At 33.7% G+C, this 17,732-nt stretch overlaps 2 protein-coding genes across 3 annotated transcripts; one reads left to right on the top strand and one right to left on the bottom strand.

The window, feature by feature from the left end:
* Nucleotides 1-8: 8 nt before the first annotated feature.
* On the bottom strand, nucleotides 9-8,079 carry SCAR (wiskott-Aldrich syndrome protein family member 3 SCAR). Of its 2 annotated transcripts, XM_066297138.1 has the most exons (10): nucleotides 7,885-8,079; nucleotides 7,596-7,685; nucleotides 5,117-5,345; nucleotides 4,619-4,811; nucleotides 4,309-4,517; nucleotides 4,088-4,243; nucleotides 3,707-3,937; nucleotides 3,371-3,584; nucleotides 2,811-3,236; nucleotides 9-2,375 (listed from the first exon to the last, which is right to left on the bottom strand). In XM_066297138.1, exons 3-10 carry the CDS (start codon nucleotides 5,257-5,259, stop codon nucleotides 2,178-2,180), a joined length of 1,770 nt encoding a protein of 589 aa, XP_066153235.1. In that variant the 5' UTR covers nucleotides 5,260-5,345; nucleotides 7,596-7,685; nucleotides 7,885-8,079; the 3' UTR covers nucleotides 9-2,177. The 2 variants fall into 2 exon arrangements, with proteins under 2 accessions (XP_066153235.1, XP_066153236.1); XM_066297139.1 differs by lacking the exon at nucleotides 7,596-7,685.
* Nucleotides 8,080-10,498: 2,419 nt separating this feature from the next.
* LOC136347174 (fibroblast growth factor 1-like) lies at nucleotides 10,499-15,120 on the top strand. Its single transcript, XM_066296929.1, has 4 exons — nucleotides 10,499-10,757; nucleotides 11,872-12,065; nucleotides 12,118-12,227; nucleotides 12,531-15,120. Exons 1-4 carry the CDS (start codon nucleotides 10,606-10,608, stop codon nucleotides 12,723-12,725), a joined length of 651 nt encoding a protein of 216 aa, XP_066153026.1. The 5' UTR covers nucleotides 10,499-10,605; the 3' UTR covers nucleotides 12,726-15,120.
* Nucleotides 15,121-17,732: the final 2,612 nt, after the last annotated feature.

The raw sequence follows: 17,732 nt of genomic DNA, 5'->3' as shown, positions 1-17,732 counted from the left end.
AAACTGTATACATATTTTCGCTTTATTGTACTATTAAATATATCATACATTTCCATAAAATAAAATTATTACGAGTATTTGCAATAGTACGAATCGTTACAGCACTACACTACCAATTATACTTACAAAGTGAATTGATACATTTTAGCATGAAATAATTAGTTTCCAAATATCGAGCTTTATTGCTAACATTAATTAATATATTCCTATGGATAATAAAATTATTGGAATCGTACAATGTACAAAAAAAACTTAAGCAAAATAACTATATACAATAAATCAACATAATTTTGTACAAGCCGTAGGTATGCGATAATAAATGTTTGCCGTAAGAATATTTAATACTGTAAATTTGGCATACACTATTTGGAATTAATTATATGTATAATATTCGTTATATTTAAGCATTTAATAAATACAGTGACATTAGATCAACGGGCAACTTGAGCATACAATTTTAAGAAATCAAGATACTCATACTCCCTGTTCTTCTATCATTTTTGTCAGTCCAGAAGTTCAAAGTTTTCTGAAAATTTATTATGGCAAATAAACCAAAGTTTCTTTTAAATTGTGTAAGTTGTTGTGAAAAATGCGAAATTACTTCAGAGATACGTAAAATTCCCTCTATTAAAACGAAAAGGTAGCAAAAATTACATTGTTAATCACACACTAATAACATACACTCGAAACTTGTAACTGATGATTATTAAAAAAAGGCTTGTGTTTGTAGATCAAAAAATAAAAAATCCTCATATACATTCAGAGATATCGTTCAGGGCCCGCAAATGATCTAACAGTGAAAGTTTTATTAGAATACAAAATCAAATAAAAAATAATTTCTTCATTCGATTTTGCTCTAATTTCCTCAATTGGCGGTTTCGAAAAATCGACTCGGCCACATGTGAAAAAGCTCGTAATTAAAACGGCAAAGTTGCAATCAATAATCAATTAAATTAGGTTAACTTGAAATAATTTCATTTCAAATTATTGATTATTCACTTCATAGTGCATTCCAGAAAAAACTTGCTCATTTGCGACTCGGCATGCAAAAATACGGAGATACTTTAATTGAATAGAAGAATAATTTATTGCGAAATATAATTTGAAGTTTGGAATTTTTAGCGTTTACTCAGAAATAGGTGCAATAAATGAGATAACAAATTAATGTATTAGCGAGAATAAAGTAAGGTAAGAGTGGCAGGTAGGAGATAGTAGGAGTAAACTATAGAATAAAAATAGTTATTTAATTTCCATGGTACCTACTTTCGACATATTTTCCTTCTAACACATGAGTGAACCAGCAATTACGATTCTGTTGACTTTGATTCGGAATAAGCTACTAACTAATTAACTGGAACTATTTTTTTTTTAAATTTAATATTGGTAAAAATCGAGTTCGAAAATTATTTTTTGTTGACTTATTACCGAAAATAAATGGATTTGCAAAGGTGGCACTTTTTTCACATCCAGCTAGATTGTCTAATCTGAACCCCTAATAGTTGTTGTTGCTCTAATTTTTTTGAGTGGGGTCATCTTCAAAGATTAGGTTATAGAACATGAGCAAACACGAGGGAAGAGGTACTAAATTAAATAATCACTTATTCCCACATTTTTAAGAACGATAGGTATACGTTTGATATATCGTTAAGAACAAAAATCTGAATGAGAATCGTAATATCTGTCTGTGTGTGTGGATCGTAGTATTAAATGGATATTTTTAATTGTTTCATCATTAAAAAACACTTTATTATTCATAAATTTTGATCACTTTTAAAGACTGATTAGCGGGCAAGGCTGGACCAAAATTCACAATAGTGAATGTGCTTCAGAACTTTGCTTGGTGACTAAATGCTGGATAAATAAACAACAACAATATTCTGCATATATCAAGGACTTATATACGATTTTGTAACAACCAATAAACGTTTACAGCAGTGTACACTGGAACTTTCATGATTTTATCTCGAAGTCACAGCTACACATTTTTAAGGCTGGCATTAATTCTCAATAAATTATATGCATCTGTTTAAATGCAAAGCTCAATGAATTGTATATAGCAAAGCCCTTTTTATTAAGTTTACTAGGTGTGTTATGAGGCCGGTCTAAATATGTACGCTCAGATAATATGTAATATGTAATATTCAATATTCGCCTTCATTTGCTTCATTCTGTTTATGTCACGCAGACGTTTCGTTTTCGCCCCAACCTTCCGAGTCACATTCTGAATCACTTCCAGACTCTGAATCGCTGAATTCTACGGCAACGCGTCTTGCCAAAATGCTAGCTACATCATGAAGACCATTGACGCCACGATCCACGTCTTGCCGCTGTTCACTTTTCTCCACTTTGCGCAGCTTTATACCGTCCCTAATAGCCTAGAAGGTAATAAAAAGATTTAATTAAGGGCTAACAGATTACAGTTCTAGAATCTTTAGTGAGATAATTATATATATAAATATATATTGAGACGATGAAATAAGAACAGAGACTTGTGATGGTTTCCATGGAAGTAACCACCATTATCTTACGGATAGTTGTTGCCAGTACAGTGATTTAGTGAATCCAAGAGTGTATTGTGTGTAGATATGGCGGGCACTAAATGGAATTTTGTGTTTGTCCTGCGCACATTCAAAAGAAAGTTACTTTACTACAGTGAATTGCTAGATAATATTTGATCAAAAACATAAAATAGCATAAATTGGAAGCCATGGTTTCGCAAACAGGTGTTTTTGCATAACATTAAAAGATGGATGCACTTATGAAGATTTACACCTAGAAAATATTAATCTCAACATTAACAAAATACTTACTTTCAGCAAATCGTTTCGAGGATCGGCTAGAGGCGGTGCTAACTTGCTTAACACCCTATCCTTCACAGGGGTTAACTTCGGAGGACTGGTCAATGCTCTAATCAAATCTCCGTTCATAACAGGAACGGGTCCCCCAGGGGGAGCATGCACACTGTTACTTGGCATTGGCGGCGGGGGTGGAGGTGGAGGTGCCGCTGCTGCTGCAGGTGGAGGACTTATCACACCCGAGCTCGAATTAGTGCCGATATGCAGATTGGTACCACTAGTGATTTGTTTCGGTGGTGACATCTGTTTTATTGTAGTGCCTTGATCAGTTGGAATTGGGGGTGGTGGCGGAAGGTCTTGCAGATGATTGGTTGGCGGAGAGGACATGCGAATTGGTTCCGGAGAGGACATAGAGGTGCGGAGAGGACTCTCCGACATACGCTGATGAAACAAGAACAAATAGTATAATTACTTAATTGCAACGTTTTTCTCTACAGATAAGGAACTTTCCACAAGTGCTGACGATGCACCAGTGATGCTTCCATAAAAAAAAGTTCAGGCTCAAAATTTATTACCTGCATATGAGGTGGTAATCCATTTGGTGGTGGAGACGTCACCTCTGGTGGTGGAGGGGGTGGGGGTAACTGGTCACGAGTCGATGACGGAATACGTCCTCTAGTTGGGGTGCCGGCTGATGGAGTACTTTGGTTTGAAGGTGGCGCTGGGGGTGGTTGACTAGGTCGCGATTTTGATCGCGTAGGTGTGCCGCCTCCGTATAATGATTCCGAACTGAAAAAAAATATCACATAAGATGTGACTAATATTTTTGTACGTAGATAATAGTTAATTAAACAACACGAATTATTACTATTAGTCAGAGGCAACTGTGCCGTTTGGATACTTAATGTTACCTCAATGGTCCCTGACCGTACATTCCATGTTGATAAGGATTTTGGTCATCGTAATTCATCATTTGACTGTTATTTTGGTATAATGATGGAGAGTGCATGCCGTCGGGGACTTCATGTTCCCGTTGATACGATCTTCGAATTTCGATGGAATTGGGTCTTGGTGGTCTGTGTTCCTGATTTACGGCGTACCCTTCAATTTCTTGGGGATATTGATTGAGTTGTTGTGGTATCCTGTAAATAAAGGTTTTTTCTCTGTGTTTAAGATTTACTTTCCTCTATACCGGCTTTTATATTAGATGGTATCCATGTTCGTTATAAATGTGTGTCTTTTTTACTTTATTTGATAAAAGTAGCATTTTTGAAAATTAGATGTACACTTACCTGCAAACAGTATTTTGAGGCATAATATACTCGCCATGCTCTGTAGCAATTTGCTTAAGTTTCTCTCTAGTATTATGAGGTTGCCTGACGCCCTTTTTCCTATGCCCTCTCCCACCTTGAGCGCCATCTGCAGAACCTCTCGCACCTCTATGTCCCCTGCAACGAAAATATTTTCAAATGAGATTATTTTTCAAAGACAAAATGGAAATGTAGGTACTTACTTATTTTTTCCTTTATCATGAATAGCCTTCTCGGTATCATTAAGCATCTCCGCTCTCCACAACTCAAAGAAGTAGTTCGGATCTGTGTAAAATTTCAAACCATCTTTACCATCGTCCCGATAACAATTAAGTTTATCCAAAGGCGGTGGGCGATCACAGGATTTGTACGTCTCTTGCATTGCTGTAGGCATAGTCGCTCTTGAAAAGATCTAGAAAAAATTTTATTCGTAACATGATTTCTAATATCATTGAACTGCCTTTACACTGCAACTTTGATAAAATTACGCATGGAAACAAAATCATATTTTACCTCTTGATCAAAAACCGTAGCACTTTTAAAAGCTTTTCTCATATGGATATCTTGTAAACTAACTTCCTCAACTGTGCTATCTAACTGGGTGACTTTGACCGCCAATCTATCAATGCGAGCTTGCAATGAATTTGAGCGATCGTATAACTGTTGGGCGTCTCGCGCTAGTTCACCAAACAGATCTTCAGCATGTCTAAAATAAGAAATTGCAATAAGATTCCTGGAATAGATCGAAATATGAAAATGGTGTGAAACATGACCTTAATTTGATAGATTCAAACTTTAAACAGTTATTTTCTCTTCTTGAGAGCATGAAGTACTTCTGAAAATTGATGCATAAATACTGTTTTAATTAACTACTGATACTAATGATGCAGCTGTGACTACAAAGATTACATAATAGAAAAATTATCCTTTTGATATGATGATAGTGGAAATAATACTCAGTGAAATTCTTACATATTGGGATTGTAATCTGCTATAGTGTGAAATACTTACCTAGATAAAGATGACAACTGTCTTACAGTATTTGCTAAAGTTCCATTTGTAACACATTCAAGTTCAGAAGGAATTGGCAAGTCTTCAGGAATAGTTCCCCGAGTGACATGAACAGGTTCAATAACCCTCTTAGGCAAAGGCATTTTTCAGGTGTTAAAACCTACTGTACCACTATATCAGCCAGGTGAAATGCCAGATACATTGAGGCTCAGTTAAAATGTGTTACGTGCTATAAATAAAATTAAAAATACAGCAAGTTCAAATAGAACTCTTTATATAATGTATAGCACAGAATTCCCAATTTTTAAATAAATACCTGGAAATTCTTGGTATTTTCTTGGATATCTATAAGCTTAAGATTATCAGAGTATTATCTCAGAATGAAGAAAACGGAGATCGAGAAAAGAAAAGAAGCAAATGGAAGTAACTTGGTGTAATCAAATAAATACAAATTTTTCATTTATTAGAGGACATTAATCAATTCGTCAATAAAGCACTGGGTCACAAATGATTGGGGAGAGGAAATCGGTTATGATGAATTCACAAAATTAAAAGTCTAAAATAATTAAAAGAAAAAGGCAAAGTGCATAATCATACTTAGATAATAAATTATGAAATGAAGCAGGACTTCCCCAAAATTGCTTAAAACCAAAATAATCTGATTACTTTCCCTTACTTCTACCAAACATTTCCATATTTACTGTAGTACTACACACAGCAAAAAAATGTAAAGACCAATCTGGGGTAATTTGTCAAGAAAATTTATAAAGATGCACATATATATATCGTAACACCAGAATTATGAACAGATTGTAGGAAGCTGAGAGAAATTTAGTTGTATACTGCATGGCTCCATAATAAATAAATATTAGAATCAATAAATAAGCACAAAGTAAATATGATGCGAAAAAATTTGATTTGTTGGGTAATATAAATGTATAATACCATAGAAGGGGGAGACTGATAAATATTTAGTCAATATGGTAAAATTTAATACACAAAAATGAAAATTGTGTAGATTGTTCCAAAATGACCTGTAGAAAACTTTACCTGCATGCTTGAAATCAAAATATAATGATTTAACCTAAATTGCCATAATACATAAATTAAAGATTTTGAAATACAGAATGTCAAAGCTAATTTTATTACAAAGTTGTAACAAAATTATACTTATATCATACTGGTCATTATATACACATATGCATATGTATATTAACATAACTCTACCAGGGATATTATCAAAAATTATTAACTCATAATAAATTAAATTAATTGTGTTATATATAAGTTTCTAACTTGTTGATCTACCCTAAGCTAAATTCAAAAATGTCAAAAATGTTGCAGAAAATTTTCTTAAAATAGGTCATTATTAATGCCTTAGACATGCTCATTAAGACATAGGCATTTATAAATTATCACAAATAAGTAAGTGACATTATGCAAATTAAAGTAAAGTGTTTCTGTTATCCAACTATTACTGGATACTGCTGAATACTTCATTGTTCATATTTTAGTAGGCTAATATGACAATTACATATTAGTCTTTAAAATCTATTATATAACTGTGTGGAAGCAAGAATTTACATAATGCATTTATGTAAATGTAATTCAATCCCTTTCTTTATTAGAGGAAATTAGGTACTTAAAAGCCAGTAGATTTTAAATTAGCTCTTAGCCTTGATAAGAAAAATTGTGTCTTACAATAAAAGCTTTTTTTTGCTTATAAATACAAAAAAATCAGAGCAAGGCCCCTTCAAATAATATTCCAAATTGTTGTATCCTTATTGTCACTTTCCAAATAGGATATGAGTCATATTGAATTATTAAAACATTTGCTATTTATGCATTATACAGGGTAGGACTATTTGTATCAGATAGGAAATATTAGCAGATATCAGTTTGCAAATGTAATCACATATTTCTCAGCAAGAAATTGTTGATATATTTAAAATAAAATGTAATATCAAATATGATAGAAAGGGTGACAAAAAGCCAACAAAATATATGTTGAGTAGGGAATAGGTGAGTACAGGTGAAGCACTTGACCAGTAAATACACAAAATTATTATAATATATTTGTTCAACATCAGTATAAAGCTATAGAAAAAAAAAACATGTACAGTATCCACCATGCAATGAAGTTTTTATAAACTATGTGGGTATTTCGTTAGTCCTAAACGGGTTAAGGGATATACTCTCAGGTTTGGTTTAGACTTAACTAAATATTCTATTAAATGTTTCCATTTTCTTTCTGCTTATGTCTGACTATTAAGAGCTATAAGGTGGACTTAATTTTACTAAAACACTTCTAAAATGGAGAGAGAGCATAATTTTAAAAGGCAAGTACCATGTAAATGACTTAAGTGCTCAATAGAAATTTCAACAATTTAAGAAAGATTTTAAGTATTAGATATTTGGTACTATTCAAGTAAACAATATTTTCTGCTCTGAAAACAGATAAAATCAATATTTTAATTACCTGACGGTTTCCCTTTGGTATCTTTCCTTTCCTCTTATCTGTTATGCCAAACCCAATAAGTCAATAGTATTACTTCCTGTTGGTATTTACCTATTACAAAATGAAAATTGACTACATTCCAGAGAAGCAGATCCTATTTTTTCCATATTTTCAGAAATCAGAGGGTACCAGTCCCTCAATGTAATTAAATAACATTTTGAAAGCAAGGAATTGTTGAAATATTTAAAATAAAATGTCATGTATGATGCAAAAGGTGAAGAGGCCAACAAACGCTCTCCCCCATGCTCACCTGAACGCACAACTGAGGAGCCTGGTTCTGATTTAAGAGTTTCTTAATTGAATCTCACATAATGATTCACTGAACAGTTTTTACTTTCACATCAATATTTAAAAAACTTTTTTTTAAACCATTGAAATGGTGAAACGTAACACCCCAAAACACCCGAGCCGAAAACGAGTACTTTGCTCATGCCAGGTAGCTGCCATTGTCATTGCTGCCATGTTGACACTATAGACATACTCTAAAAATGGAAAAGTGTAATCGAAAATATGAATAGGCAACACCGGATGATAGATCGGTTTCGTCACATTTTCATTCTATTTTCAATTTATTTTAAAAACTAAACTTTTATCCTGCGCCATCCAATTTAGGGCCAAATAAATAATTACTTGTTAAGTTTAAATGTGAACTACATTTCACAAAAACTTTCAAATAGGGCATTGTATCGATCGAATTCTTGGTGTCTATAAAAATTAGCTTGATATAAGAAATAATAGCACATTTTGGGAGGGGATTTTTTGAAAACTGGGGTCAGAAAACAAAAATTACAAGAATTTGCTCAAATAATTATACCTTTTTCGTAGGAAATGATAGACGAATGGAAGTTCACAATAAAAATATTAAATTTCGTAACCGTGTGATAGCACAAACATTATTTGGATAATTGCGATAACATTATTCTATGACAGAATTATTTAGAGCACAAAAAATTTTATTTTTCACAAAATGTTATGCCTCTTCTAGACGGATTGGCGAATGAAAATACGCGCAGAATATGCATCAAAAGTTCACGAAACGTCTTAATGCTATATAATTAAAAACCTGAAACAGCATTGTGCATTTATCAAAAAGCTATATATAGTATCTTAGAAATATTGGTATGAACGAGTATAGCGTCCTGCCGAATAAAAGAATAATGTGAAACAGCTAAATATACCTTATAAAAAAACTAATAGTTTTCATCCTATAGAACTTTAAAGTTTTTTTTTTACTTTTAAAGTGAAATATTTTTACGAATTCTAATACTTCGAATTCTCTTACATCAAAATGGAAATAGATTTTGCAAAAAAACTGGTACTCTAACTGTTTTTTAAACATTTTTCAGTAAAAAAGGTCAAAAATGATACTAACGTTGGGACACGATAAACAAAACTGTATTTATTAGAGAAGTATGACGCTTTAGGTAGAAGAATATGAACCTCGATGCAAATAAAATTTCATTCTCTTTCAGTGTATTTGCTAATACAAAGGGCGTTGTATTACCAATCAAAGGTGTTATGGATTCTCTAACGTAAACTTTAGTAAAATATCCATCCACCAATCTGTTAAGAAAAGGGATCAAATTAAAAAAAAAAACCTTTTTATAAATATTTTGAATATTTAACCTCTCCTAACTTAATAATTGACTAACCCGAAATCATTGTTAAATGTCTCTGTATACAGAGTGTTCTGAGGAAATATATCATAAAAAATAGTATGTTAAGGGAGAGATCGAAATAATGTTTATATTCTCACACTTGTGGTAAATTTAATACTTCGATTGCAAAGTTTCATTTTTTTGTAATTTGTTAGATACAATAGTTCAATCGATGGTATCTCTGATATCCCACAGAAAAAATCGCTTTTGATGATTATACTCAAACTTGCCTTTGTGTGTGATGTTCTTCGATTTAATCCGGCAAAGTAAAAAAGGTTTGAAACGCTCTTGCAGAACACATTTGAAGTGAAAATTATTTTAAATTACACAAAATATGTCTAAACTCTATTGAGATCATCAAGGTGAATAATGAAATCATCTGTAGGTCATTTGTTTTTAATTCTAATTAACTGGTCCAACATTGTCGTTAATTTAGAAGATTAGTGACAGTTGTAATTATCACAAATGTGTACATTTGTGATGAAATGACGCTTGTTCGGCCTACTAAAATGCACACATTGGAAAAGTATAAGGATATTTAAAAAAAATCATATAATCAATAACAAGTAATTTCAATTTTTGTTTACCCTGTACTATATTAGTGGAAATCCTCACACTGTATATCTACATATTTCGATTGATGGAAAAAAACTGAAAGAAAGTAAATAATTGTTTTCCGAATAAAAAAAGTTAAAATTTTGTACTCGGTTGAATTATCAGGTTTCTAAATCAATATAATTTAGAAATCTAACATCAAAGCTTAGTTTTGTTGTAAATTAGACACTTTCTAGCACTCTAAATGCATAGCTTTATTTTCTAATTAATTTCAGAAGAACTTCAACCTATTTATAAAGCTATCCTTAGTCTTCTTCGATGTGTGTGTTTTCGCCGCCGCACATTTTTCAAACCTCGCCATGAATCTACAGGGTGGTCCTACTTTAAAGACATTTCCTTTGCCATTTCACATACTTATATCTACTTTCTTCGAATTATTTTGTTCCCACTAACAAGGCTATTTATAACAATTTCGCCGATAGACAATGTTGTTAAGTAGGTACGCATGCAATATGCAAACTACATTGGAGGCTGTAACCTATACACATGGTCAATAAAATAAACGATAATTGAAAATATAGCAGGAAAGACCCTAGACCGACCTACATAAGGATCTAATTTTAGCAACGGAATTTTTAAATTAAAAGCGGTAGTTTTCATTCATTTAAACAGTCTGCTCTATTGACTGATTCCGTTTGTATGGTTAGGCGCGCTATATTACAAATATGTGAATAAAATTCTAAGTTTAATGGGTCATCATGAGCAAGTTTAACAAACACTCAGATTTTGCGGATGAAAGCGATTCCAGTTCCGATAATGATTCTGATAGTGCATCTAGCGAGGAGCACATCTCTAGAGACGCTCTAGATGATGGTCCAGGAACCAGTCGCAAAAGGAGGAACATTTATTGGTGAGAATTAAATTGGGAGATAGAAGGAGTGATTGTTAAAACATATACCACTGCGGCCATAGAAAATTGATATTGTTAAACAAGCTGCATAACTAATCTTAAAATAGTAAACCGCACCAATCCGATCAATGGTGTGGTTCGCCGATAGTCACCATAACGCTGGAGCACTTGGACTTTACGATATTCAACTCCCGAGAAGGTTCGCGTGAGATAATGAGAACCGTAACGATTATGAGGCCCCTGACGTCAAAGTTCGCCAGATCCTGAGATTGTCGTATTATGAGGAAGATTTTGTGACATCATGGGGTGGAAACTGAGAAGTTTTACAAACGAAAATTTAATGCAAAATTTACATGAGACACCCCTTGTGTGCGATGCCCCTGCCCAAGATCTTCAATTATTAACAAAGAAAAAATGTTTTCTTTCCAATTTATTATCGTATACGGAATTTCATAGTTTTTGCACAAATCGTTTTGAAAATATTGCTAAAAAAACCATCTCCAGTCTTCCCCCTTTAAGGGGATCTAGCCCCCTCAAATGGTAATTTTTTAGGGGAGGTTTATATGAACTTTTTTTATTATACTGATCTCCAGAATCACTTCCCAAAATATTTTTATGCTATTTCCGAATACTCTGTATAAGGCGAAACTGTTAACAAACACAAAAGAAAGTTGCCACACACGTCGGGATTGAAAGTTAGGAGTTTCACGTGTCGCACTGCCTATATCGGGCAAACGAGTAGAGATAAAATTCGAAAATTATGCTCATAATATAAAATCCCACTATTGTTATGGATCTCACTGATTTCTTTGTTACTAAACGTCATAATGCCGTTTTTACTTCAATTTCTGTTACCATACACAGGATAACATTGCTATCCATGAAATAAAGTTTACCATATACTGTATTTCAGTCCTTATTTTTTATATATATAAATAATCGTAACCTATGCAAAGGACCATGATTTTATTTTTCTCCCTCCAATTAGTGCCCATTGGCATTATTTGCACATCATCATTTCCCCCCACGAATTTTTAGGTCTTGCTAACTTAAGTTGTGCGTTTCACATTTCTCATCACCGTTTCAATAGTGAACTCTTGCGATCTTTCCTCAGGTGTGACGTGGGAGAAAAAAGCTCATCTTCTCAATCACAATTTCCGATGATCAGGAAGATTATATGGCCCCCGTCAACCACACGACCAATATCATTGGGGCCAAAGATGCAGTTATATTCAAAGAACGGAGTGTTTTTGGCCATTTATCGAGATGGGAAGGTGCGTGGTACACGGGATGATACCGATGAACACAGTGAGCTTAGAATGATAGTTTGGCTCTTTAAATTAAGATCGTACATTCTTAGCCTTTTTGGAAAGAATGTCTGGAGGACTGTTGCCGGAAGAAGTAAAATTCCAAGGAATCGGTTCGCAATTATATGTGGCAATGGACGAACGGGGACGGTTGTATGGTGAAGTAAGACGGCTCGTAGATGGAATGCTTTAGCAATTTCTTGACAATTGATACGCTTCCAGGATCTTGATTTATTTAAAACTTCAAAGGAAACATAAAGCGTTTACTAAACTATAAAAAAACCTCTTCAAACGCCCGTTGCTTTGTAGCTAATCATTTCGATGTTGCTTTTTGTGCTGTGAAATACTACTTGAGATGGGCAAATACAGTTTGTTTCATTGTTACATTTCTTATGCTTCCTACAAACTAACACGCACCGCAGTGCTTCAACAAGTTTTAACTTGACGGATTTTTCATTCGTTACAGCACAACTCGAACTTGCCAGCTACGGTATTTATTGAATCATTCGATGGATCTTATAACAATTACTTATCCAGACATTATGCGCATTTAGGATGGTACATTGGGCTGAAAAAATCTGGAAAATTTAAAAAGGGGCCGAAAACTAAGTTTGGACAAAAGGCAGTTAAGTTCTTACCTGTAAGAAGCAAATTCGAATAAGAGAAATTCAAGATTATTTCTTATTCAATCAGTAGTCGTGGGCCATAGCTTGCCCACCAGATTATCGAGCAATTTATTTAATTTATAATTTTTCTTTATTATTGTATGATCTTATGCAAGGTGTCTCTCAGCATAGTTTTATAACTTCTACTACATATTCTAGGTCCCAAAATATGACGAAAACGTTGTATAAACATATACTGAAGGGCGCTTCGCTTTCGATACAGAGGGTGTGAAAAGTTCACTCCTGGGGATGGTTTTTATTAATATTTTCGAAACGTTTTTAGATGAATTAATAAAAATTTTTAATTTATACTTTTACTTATTTCTATACTTTTTATGCTGTTTTTGAGTCTCTATGCAAAATTACCACATTTTTCAAGGGGTGGGTGATACAGGGGGGTAATGCTTAAAAAGTACCTACACTTTTTTTGTTCTTAACTTTATCATTGAAGAAGGAAAATATATGAGGAAACATATTAAACTTGAAAATTTTTACATAAAAAAGGTATGTTTGTTGAAAGTCGAAAACTCTAACACTTTTCGAAAAAAATGAGATTTAACAAATCGTAGGACACTATGTTTTATTAAATAAATATTAGATTTAAAAGCCAACTGACCTTTAAATGAAACCATTTTTTTGCCATTTCGTCATGATAGCATTTATTAATAAAGTCTAGTGATTTTTTGTTGTACAAGGAAGAGTGTTTAATTACAATAATTTTCAAAGAAAATGCATAAAAAAGGGTTTTAAATCTGACGTTTATTTAATAAAACACAGTAATCACCGTTTTATTGAATCTCAATATTCTCAAAAACTCTTGGAGAATTGGATTTTCATCTAGAATGTCATTTTTATGTAAAAAAAATTCAAATTCATTATTTTTCTTCTAAAGACATTTAGAAAGTTAAGAACAGAAAGGTTAAAGTTTTTTTACGTAGTATCTTCCTGTAATACTCGCGCCTAAAATATGTGGGGATTTCTTTAGAGAATTTCAAAACTAGCACAAAAATTATAATAAAGTACAAACATTCATTAATTCATCCAGAAACGTTTCAAAAATAATAATTAAAAACCATCCGCGGAAGCTAAGCTTTCACACCCTGTATATCGAAAATAAAGCGCCTTTGGACATCAGTTTATATGAAGTTTTTGTCATGTGTTGGGACCTAGAATACGTGGTTGAATTTATGCCACTATGTACAGAGACACCTAGTATATTAATGATTTTTATATACATGTACGTACCAATGTTAATTACAAGTTAGTTGTACTAGTTATTTATTATTTACTGTACTATTTTCTATGATTTATACTTACACTTACTAGAAATATCTACCTTTAAATGCATAATATTAAAAATATTTATACGTTCACCGAAACCAATAAAGTGAATTTCAAATAAATATACAGGGTGTATCTTAAGTAGGGACGTTCCTTTTAACACCACATAGACCTTAAAAAAATAAGCAAAATCTTTATGTAATATTTTTTCGAAATTTTAAAAACAACTGAAATATGTGCGTATGGTAGTTTTAGTTCATACCAATCCTGTAATCATTACTTACTCCGGGTGTAGCTGCAAAAGATTTTTGAAATGGTCGTCACTGGTTTCCTTTACGCAAATTGTCTCTCACCTCATCCACGCCTCTGTACATGCCGTTAGAAAAGAGTTTTTTCCTTGAATTATTTCTGAGGCGTTTTCCGACCATTCACGCATCTCTTTCATTGTGTTAATTTCAGTTGTAAACACCAAACTTTTCATATAATCTTTCAGATAAAAATCACATGAATCAAGCTCTGGCGATTTTGCGGGTCATTTTATTGGTACATTGCGACCTATCCACCTGCTACGAAATAGATTGCTCGTCCTTCGAGTCCAAAATGATGTGGTTGTTGGATCGTTTTCAACGATATCTAAAACATGCTCCCCAATTTGGGCCATTCCAGGTTGCCTAGGTCTTTTAGCATGTTCACCACGTTTTGATTTTAAATTTCCAGTCTCGTGAGACCTTCTAACGAAATAAACAAATCTATGGGCTGTTGTGTAAGGACGACTTTAGATTTTATACAGAAATATATTAAAACTCACACATGCATATTTTGGTTGTTTTTGAGATTTCGGAATAATTATACATAAAGGTTTCACTTAGTTTCTCGAGAGAGGAAAAAAAGCTCCTACTTAAAATACATCCTGTATATATAGGAAATCACTAGACGTATGCGTGATATACATTATGTATGTAGGTAAATTTCACCTTTTCAATTTATTATCCTGATCACGATCGATTCGCAAATAATTCATTCGACGTTAGAACTTCGTGTGATGTATCGTCGGAATCTCAGAAACTGTGTGAGGTACGGGGATCGTTAAATAAAGTTAATGTAGGACTACGGCCACCCCAATGAAATCCTGCGTTTAGATTCTAAGCAGTTCGGTAAAATTCGAGGTTCGGCCATATACTTTCAATGATTTTCTGGTCAAATTTCTTGTCAGGCAGCATATTATCATTGATTTTTCAAACAATGTCAACTTTACTTTTACATTTCTTTTATGACCGTCAACATTCCCCAAACCGACATTTTAGCGAAATACTTATATTATGAGTTTGAGATTCATGAGTTTCTGAATTACGACTCATGAGTTTATGAGCTATGAGCTAATGAGTTGTAGGTTACAATCAAATGCTGATTTAACAAGTCCTGCTGCCTGAACTTCCTTTTCATGGGATGCTTAATGTGGCTAAATGTCCATTAATTAGAAAAGGGCTTTTTGAGACTGCTCTTTTATAGCAACACAGGGTGTTTCTGGACCTCATGTATGTATTTCAAGGTGAAATTTTTCAGGTTCGATGGGGCCGTCAGGGTGTAATTCCTCATAGAGTGAAAAGTTCCAATATCTTTTGTGTTTTGGCCGCTAGCTCTTAGGAGTTTTTGAGATATTCATCGAGCCAATGACTGTTTGAGTTGCAGTAAATTTACAAATTGAATGACAAATCATTTCAAATTTTCCAAAGGGAAACGCCCAGTAGTGCGCAATAAAAAAGATAAATTGAGTTGAAACTTTTGACACCCTGTATATCTGTAATGAAGGATTTGGGTACTTATTTTTTCATAAACTTTCTTTTATAAAATTACCTGAAAAATCAAACCTGCGAATATGCATAGGCTGGAACGTTCTATACAGTGCGCACTATCAAACGGTACTCATGCATTTTTTAGGCAGCGGCTCACAACCCTCTAATTGAAGTTGGAAAATTGGACTTTACGGCCACTATATTACAGCATCACTATTTTAAAAACACATTGAGAGACGTTATGAGGTTAATTAACATAATCGCAATACACTAATTTAAGTAGAAAGTAAAATCGTAAAAATACAATATCTAGAGACAATTTTTATTCACTCATAGAGCTACAAAACTCATTTTACATAACAATGATTAAAATAATTTCTGCAACATTATATACTTTGCAGGTTTAGTTTGAGCACAACGCATAAAAACCAGTTGGAGATTTCGTCTTTTAGCAGAAAACCTCTTCGTCGGTCTAAAAATAGGAAAAAAAGGAAAATGTATTGTTGAAATAAGAAAAATTGAATAATTATCGAAAAATTTGAAAAAATTCCTTTGGGAGGTGCAGAAAGCTCCAATGCTTGTGCTTTCTGCTTTGTAGGTGGTTATCGAAATCGAAGGTGCGTAAGATCTAGAGAAGTCAGTGAAGATGGTAATGGACGGAACTCGATTTATCTGTTTTGACGATACCACGAAAATATTTCCGTTCCTTTGATTTATAGGAAAGATTGCGTAAATCGAACACGCTGTATTGGAGATTTAAAAGGAGACACTTGTGTCACCATCCGTATTTAAATGAAGGTTAATTATATACCTGCGCACGCAATCTGTAGTTAACAGGCTGCCTTACGGTTTCTGATCTAGCCTGACATGTTGAACATTTTGAATGCTTAAAAAACTTGGACAAATAGAAAATACACCGAAGAAAATTGCTCATCCAGTTGGTACAAGTAAATGATTAACATACAGGGTGAGGAATTAATAAAGATAAAATCGATACATTAGTTTGTAAATAAGACTTGCTATCTTGGACTCATTGGACTTATACTATGTGATAAAAAAACAGTTGTAAATTAAGGTTTGTCGAAAATGTCTAAAGTTTGAAGACGATGGAATTATCAACAACTGAGCGATGTTGAACGGGGTCGTCTAGTTGGACTAGGTGAAGCTGGAATTGTTTTTTGCCAAATGAATAGACGAATGAAAAGAAATGTTGCAACAACAATTCGTTGGTGGACACCCTGGACCGAAAATGGTAGACAACATCGCAGAAGAGACTCTGCGTGACCTAAAGTAACAGTAGAGCGAGGGGAAAGGAGATTGAGTCTGCTTGCCTTTAAGGCTCATCACAGTACATTCATCGATCGATAAAAAGCATATTTTTTTGGGAGAGATGAGCCATAGAATCATAATGCGTACCGTATGTCGCCATATTCATCCCTATGGGCTAATTTCTCCCTCAAACCAACCTTGATCGTGATCGCCGTCGTATCCTTCAAATAACTCAGGAGTTGAAAAGGGGAAAAGTAGCTTTCAGAGTTCACCGTGGAACGTGAAACAGCCCTTACCAGAGTACGAATGGTACTGGATGGAATCAGCTTAGATCGTGAAAGTTCTCTACTATTTTTCCTAGGCTAGTTGAATGTCCATAAGTATATTCATGAAATTCCGGAATCGTTTGCTATACATTCGAGGGTTAAATAGTATCATTTCGAAACAAAATAAGGCTCATTCTCTTCTTGCCTCAGTTACATTACAGTACCTGCAAGGGGCCCACATCAATACTCTCCCATGGCCCGCACGATAACCCGATCCGTCACCCATCGATAAACATATCTGGGATATGATATTCGGTGAAACTTGGGAAAGCTTCTTAACTCTCCAATGAACTTACAACGCCTGCGTGATAGGCTACAAGTTGCTTGGGATGAA

Source organism: Euwallacea fornicatus, chromosome 27, assembly GCF_040115645.1.
Source record: "Euwallacea fornicatus isolate EFF26 chromosome 27, ASM4011564v1, whole genome shotgun sequence".
NCBI classification, from domain to species: Eukaryota; Metazoa; Arthropoda; class Insecta; order Coleoptera; family Curculionidae; genus Euwallacea; species Euwallacea fornicatus.
Note: the sequence above shows the minus strand (reverse complement) of the source record. Positions and strands in the feature narration are given on the sequence as shown.